At 33.1% G+C, this 7,603-nt stretch overlaps 1 protein-coding gene across 1 annotated transcript in view; it reads left to right on the top strand.

The window, feature by feature from the left end:
* The window catches only part of LOC118191224 (uncharacterized), a 47,607-nt gene extending 40,640 nt beyond the window's left edge, over window positions 1-6,967 (top strand). The window contains exon 3 of the mRNA XM_035362024.2: window positions 5,693-6,967. Within this exon, the coding sequence (XP_035217915.2) occupies window positions 5,693-5,926 (234 nt within the window). The 3' untranslated portion in view covers window positions 5,927-6,967. The remainder of the gene's footprint in view (window positions 1-5,692) is intronic.
* The last annotated feature ends 636 nt before the right edge of the window (window positions 6,968-7,603 follow it).

Here is a 7,603-nt window from a genome sequence, read left to right on the forward strand (position 1 = left end):
ATTTATTCATTCAAAATGATTATTGGATGAAAATTATTCTTAAACGAAAGAAATTTAGAAGAGAAAAATACAGTTCGAGGGAAATAAACATATCGGATGTTATGACGAAATAAAAACTAGCTGAATTTCTTTTACTAATGTCGTTTTCTTTACTTATAAATCTTGCAGATATACACCTTGCACAGAAAAAAGGGGGGGAACAGTTCTATATCTCTCGTTCTACTGGGCCCATTGACGAATTTTGGCAACCTCGCTTGTAGTTGATGTCGTATAGCTTACTCCGGCTTTAACCATTTAGCTAACTGACGTTAAAAAAGATGCGCCGTTAAATATATAAATCAGCTTAAGTAGGCCATTTTGTGTAGTCTCGGACTACTTTATTCAAATCTAAATAACAACTTATGTTACTTTAATTATCCACAAGTGGCGGATTTCTGTTTTGCAAGCACAAGTGATGCCTTTTGTTAAATTTTAAAGATTTTATAACTTTTAAGAACCTTTTCAGGACTTTGCTATTTTGTCATCTTAATTCAGACTGGAGTGATAATTCGCAGATCAGTCTTAAGTCTTAAGGCAGTAGGGTCTTAAGGCCAATGATTTATGTTTCTACACAAATAAAAACTTACAATTTTACTGAATTGCTGCAATTCTCAACTGGCTTCTTAATAATGACAAAAGAATAAACTTATGTACAAGTAAATTACAGTAAAATTATGTTTAATTAGAATTTTGTTTAAACTTTCGTTAATTCTTTTATTAGGAAGTACTTAATATAAACACTCACATGAAATATTTATTTCATTCGAAACACCACATTATGCATATTACCGTGAGAAGTTTATATTATACGGTTTTTGTTGATTTAGACTTATAGATCCTTTATTGAGGAATATTTATTATTTACGATACTAAATATTCCTCAATAAAGGATCTATAAGTCTAAATCAACAAAATATTATTTTGTTGATTTAGACTTATAGATCCTTTATTGTATTTACGATATACTATTTATTTATTGTATTTACGATATACTATCTTTAATTTTGCCAACTTGGCAAAATTTTAATTTTATTCCTGATCTCTTTCTCTCTCTCTCTCTTTATATATATATAATCGCTGCATTCAGTATTAGAAATAATTCATTTATTTCTTTCTTTCTTACCCCATCCTCCCTCCCCCCAAAAAAAATACAGAATAGTTCATTGAGCGAAGGGGAAGGGAAAAAATTGAGTAAATGTTAATAAGGAAAATTTCTTCAGTTACTTTTTACACTGAAATTAGCCAGAGCCTGGAGAGTTACATAAGACAATAAGAAGTACTTCTTAGTTGATTTATCAAATGCCAATTAAGTTAAAAGTATACCTATGTTTTTATTAAGTCCTAAACCCTTTTCCAACAAAAGGTGAGATAAAATACGAGGGAGTCATATGTTATAATAATTTCAGATTCGAATCTGCTATTCAAATGCATATTTCAACGCCATTTAAGATGATGCTTCCATTGTTAGTCCATGTAAATAACAGCACAACTGAAAAAATGATAAAGTGAAATATTGTGTACTGTTATAGGTAATAGTTTAGTTTTGTCTCTGTTTGCTATTTATTTAAATTTTAATTTCAATGGGGATTTTAAATTTTAATTTTTAATGGCATGCACTAGCTATTTTAGGCTTCTGCCACTACTAAGGCCAGAAACGGTGGTCATTTTATTATGGAGGCATCTAACAGGCAGCCACCGTTACCTCCTGTGAAGGAACAGACAATTGACATCCATGCCTTCTTCGGGATTCAAACCTGGGCCCTTTGGTGCAGCAGTCATAATCACTAAACACTTTCCTTTCTGGGAGGCTTGATTTCAGTGTAAATTCAAATCCCTCCAACGGCCGAGCGGTAAAAGCCCCTGAACACTAGTAGTTCGATCTAGGTTTCGAGTCGGGACTAGCTTCATTGTTTTCGTGGTTTTCCCCATGTGTAACATAGATGCGATCCAGTTTCTCTTAAAAAATCCTTAACGGGCCATCGCTTCCTTTCCTTGTAGTTCCTAAAGACGGAGCATGTAATAAATAAAAAAATGTAAAGCCTTACGGCACAAAAAATGTTGTATTTATGCAATCATTTATCGTTACTTTTAGCAAAATATTGATAGCATATCGTAAAAATTACTAACTTGCAAAAGTATGAATATTTCTCGCTTACTTACAAATGACTCGAAATGCGGTGTAAAGATAAAAACAAAAAACAATGTCAACTGGAACAGATTTTATTTACCGTTAATCAACACTTTTTTTCTCATACTCAGTTTTATTTAGAATACCATTGTTTCCCTTTATCCCCTCAATATTTAATATTATTAACGCTCAGTTATTTATGTTTGTCGTGTGCGAGTACGAAAGCCAACTGATTGTCATGCAAGTTCCTTTGGTTGCTTGTGATTGTCGTTCTTTAATACCCCTTCTAAGATCTTTTGCATTTTCTAAGCCCGCACTAACTGATCTTAATACGAAGTTGTCCACGTAAAGAGTTCCCCCCCCCCTCGTACATTCTGAATAAAACACATAACAAAAACTTTGTATCCAATTTAAGCAGATTTGTAGCATATGTGTTAGATTATTCGAATTTATCAAATTCACAAGGCTGTCTGCAGAAGAGAAAGAATGCCTTCGTGGAAGACGTTTTGAGGGAAATTTTTCTCGTATTGACATTATACATGTGGAAAGCTACGAAACCAACCATGCAGCCAGCCCGTTTTCTGGGTTCGAACTTAACCAAGTCGAATTACCTGTACTCAGTAGTCTTAGCCATTCGGCCATTGGGTGGGGCTATTTCTTATAAGGAAAATGCCTAACATTAATAGCATATTTTGCTTATATGAAATGATATTTACTTACAAATAATCAGAGACATTATTAGTTCAAGAAACTTGGAGATCTGATGTTAGATTTATAAAATCTGACCACAACTGAGAGCGTTTATGTGCAAAAGAAAATGTTTATTCTTCCATATTCAAGACCCTCTAATGATCGGGTGGATAAAACTGTTGAACAATGGGAGATCGACTCGGGTTTAAACCCCGTTCGATGCATGGACATGTTTTTGGTTTTCGTTCGGCAACTTAACATTACCAATTATACGAAAGTTGAAGAAAGTTGCATAGTTGCATAGCAGAGAAAAGTTACCAAACATTTCGCTTGCAATAAATAAAAGTCTTCACCTGGAAAAAAATATCATTCTGGCTTAACTGATGATGATTCAGGATACAAATTTATCGGCAGAAATTTAGTGTCTACAATAAGACTTTTTTTATTCAGAGTTTAAGCCGTTTATACTGTAGAAATTATATTGTAGAGATTGTTAAAATTGAAACGTTCTTGAAAGAAATTCGGGGATTCATCTATCTTTGAATATCAGATATATACTTCTTGGTGTTAGTGTAGTATTTATATAGCCAAGACAAACGAAAGCAGAGCAAGATTTTCCCAGTTGCTCACGGTGTTGATCCTTCTCATAAGGAAGGATTAGTTACAGAAAAAATTTTTCAAAATTAGTTTTAAACTGTTAAATATTGATTTACGAATTTTTGCGCACAGGTTTTGCATTAACTCTATTGTTTTTTAACTTGAGTATTCCACATATTTACACTTAACAGAAGATATAAGAACATTAATCTGCTTTTACCAAGGTTTACCGAGATTTATTATTATTATTTTCAACATTCCGATTACCAGGAGTTGGACAACTTAAGTTCCAGCATAACTCTTCAGAGATGAAAAGTCGGGAATTTCCTTTCTTCCGGCGGCAAGCTACTAAAGAATGTGACGCCAAGCATGTTTATGGATCCGACAATAACGCATTCCTGTTTACGAGAACGATTGTAGGCAAGCTGTTTGACAGCGCGAAACATCGTTATTTATTCCTATTCTCCTTCAGCTTTAGCAGAATTACTTAGTGAGCAGGTGCGAAGTAATGCACAAGTACGCAAAACTAAAGCTGTTAAAAAAGCGAGAACACAAGCAAGTCAAGTGGATTTAACCACTCAATAATTACTTAAGCTTGCACGACGGCACTAAATTTCTCTTAAAGAGAATTTATTCGCTTGAGAACATAAATTCTTTGAGCAGCATAAACAATCACTATTTCTTTGGTTAAGATGCATTTGTATTCGTTGTTAAACGGAATAATAATATGCATTTTGTACATCCGGGTCGGGAAGTTTTATTGTTTGTTTTCACTTTCGTCGAAACTGATAACAAATGAGTGAACAAATTTCTAACTTATCTTATGAAAACGTGTTTGCATTCTGCGAATAATGAACGACAGAAGGCAATAATTCCTTTCTAGTTTTTAGGTTTAGACTTGTCTTCTAGTTGAGTAAAGAAGTAGTTGAACACGTTAAATATTGTATAACGATGAACTTCTTGTTTTTATTACGCGAATAAGAGGAAAAGAGACTCAGATTTATTCTTTGTTCCCAAGCATCTTTCAGAATTTATTAAAACATGACTAAGATACTTAGAGATTTTAGATATACTTCGTGACAAAATATTCTGCCTTTTCTGAATTAAAATTCCACCGAACTTGCTTCAGAAATCTGAAGTGTGACTCGGGCAATTTAGAATACTTTGATTCTGTCAGTTTACAATGGAAGCAGAGCAGGTCAACCATTGAGCAAAATAAGTGCGTGCTTGAGGAATCAAGGATAGGGGACACGACAAAAAGGTGCTTAGGGACTCAGGAAATGGGCATAACAAAATTTCCCATTGCCGGTTTTATAAGGTATTTCTCCCACTTCCCTAGCGTGCCTTCGTGGTGTGGTAGCACGCTGGGCCGGTATTCCAGAGGTTCGTGGTTCGATTCCCGGCGAAGGCGGTTGCATATTTTTCATCTTTTCTGCTTCCAATTAACCTAATACTCTATAGTTTTACCATAAAATATATGCTGCAGTTAAATCAAGATCGGGCCCACCAGCGGACGAGCGGTAAAGCAGCTGAACACCCGGACCGAATTACTAAATTCGGTCCGTGGCTCAAATCCCGGCGAATGGACTGGCTGCATGGGCGTTTTCGTAGTTTTCCCCGTGTGCAACGTGTATAAGAGCCAGTTTCCCTTAAAAAGTCCTCCACGAAGGCATCCCTTTCCTTGGGCAGATAACCCTCGAATGCTTTGCCATAATAAAATAAACCAAAATCGACAGAAGGAATAGGGGGAAAAAAACTGATGTAAATGTCGTTTAAGAGAATTAAAATCTTTTAAATGCTTAAATCTTCTAAAAGTCTTAATCCGGCTTTTAGCGGAAGTTGGCAGTAAGTGTTCTGTTTTATTTTGTAACATCTTTTGATGAGATCCAATTAGATAGAGTAATTTATTATTATTATTATTGTCCTCGTAACTAAGTTTTCATACTACCATAGGCAATCTTTTGTTTATGATACTGTTGTTTACTTTTCATATAATTAAGGACTTCACCTGATATAACTTACCAACGCAGGTATTTTAAGCTAATGGAAGTTTGAAACCGTTTGGTAAGAAATTTCGCATTTAGCAAGCTAAATATTTTAATATAGAGAGCTGCACAATGAAAAGCCGTTTGCTTTAAATTTTAATAATTTTCTTGTATGAACTGGTGTTTAACGAAGTTTCATTTTAAAAGCCATCCAAAGCACTTCATTTCATTCATTTTATTTTATTTATTTTAGGTTAAAGTTTGGTTTCAAAACAGGAGGACGAAACAAAAAAGGCAAGATTTAGAAGATAGAGAAAGGAATGAGAAAAATCACTCCCTGTCAATAAACAAGCAGATAGATGCCTCAAGTACACATTCATCAGGATCAAACCTTAATTTATCTCCTTGTCTAAGAAATGGAAATGTTAGCTTATACGAAGATGATGACAGTTGTGATGAAAATAGCAGCGACGGAAAGGAACATTAAATATAATTTTCATATGCATTGATCAACCGAATTTTCAGATTCCCATTGCTAACGCTATATGTATAATACGCTTCATCAAATGTCTCAACGTCTTATAACAAACACGTGTACAGCTTCTACAATTACATTTATCTAGCGAAAATTTTAAAACAAAGTGCCTGTAGTCAACAATAATCTGAGCTCACTGCAAGTTATCACAAGGGTTAAACCCGGCTTCTACTCAAACTATTATTACCTAGTTAATTATTCTGGGACAATACCGGTTTCATCATCTGGTAAAATGCTGATATCATGCGTACATTTTCCTGTTCTGTATTGTTACGTTACTTTTTTCCTTTAGTATCACGCCAAAAATATATTACTTACTCAATGATATGTTACTTATTTTAGTAGTTAGGATAAATGATTAGCTTTTTATCATATACATTAGCTTAGGCTAAATATTAGTAATGTCATACGACTGGATCACTGGAAGCCTTCATTTGCTGTTGAACTTGGGTAGCCTATTTTTGGCCCTATGGCGAGGCTTGCCTTTGCTGGGTGGGCTAGCCTGTGCCCATATTTAAGCTTAATTAACTATCACAACTCTTTGGAGTAAATTTTTAATGTTCAATGTTTTTTATTCTAAAAGGAATGAACCAGGTAAACATTTTTCAAAAGAATGAAGTTATCACTAAAAAATTTTAAAATTGCATGATTCAGTTATTAAACTATATTCGTACCAGATTGGGTATTAAACGATTGGCCAATAAATGTTGATCTAAAACAGTCTTTCGCATCAACGGATATTTTTCTCATATATAATAAGTAATAATGATTCTTTAATAGTAGTTTGCAGACTATCTAAGAATCAATATTATGCATCACATATGTCACTCGCTCAATCAAATTGAGTATCTTTATAAATAAGAATTCATTTTTTTAATTACGATGTTGTATAAATAGTCTTAAAATATGTAAATATTGTAATATAATTAATGTGTTGTATAAAACTACATGTGCTGTGAATATATTTGTGCATATATAGAAATAAAAATATTATTCTAAATGTAATATATTTATATCTCCTTTATTATTCTTGTCACTTTGTGCAGATATCAAGGAATATTTCTGAAAATTGAAAATATTTTATTCACAAATTTTTTAAATTTTGAAGATGAGTAGCAATAATCTGAAGGCTTCTCAACGTTATGAAAACTTTCGATAAAAGATGAATCTGTACATCAAGATTATTTTTTATAATTAAGTTTTAAGCATTTTTTTAAAATAAAATGATAAAGACAGTATTAAAACATAAAGCAAGAATCTAGATTAAATTTTCTGTTCTTTTAAAAGCAGCTTTACCGAAGGTTTATCTTCCTACACATTTTAATAGAAAACTTTCAATTTCATTACTCCGTCTATTAGTTATGTGAAATCAATGGGCTGAAAACCAAGAACTGGAAATTCAGTTATTATAAGCGCATTCAACTTTATGCATTTTTCAGAAAAGTATCTAAATCCTTTTCATTGAATAATCAAAACAAACAATTACAAGACAGACAACGTTTTACTAAAAGAACTAGCCACCTTCAACCATATGGCAGTATACTGTGCGTCACAAATATTTGTTTTTAAATGAGATTCCTTTTAATGTCCACTACATGACATTGTTACAGCAAAATGTCACGATGTCAA

This window comes from Stegodyphus dumicola, chromosome X2, assembly GCF_044657685.1.
Source record: "Stegodyphus dumicola isolate Sdum_Otavi_A_Nest chromosome X2, ASM4465768v1".
Classification (NCBI taxonomy): domain Eukaryota; kingdom Metazoa; phylum Arthropoda; class Arachnida; order Araneae; family Eresidae; genus Stegodyphus; species Stegodyphus dumicola.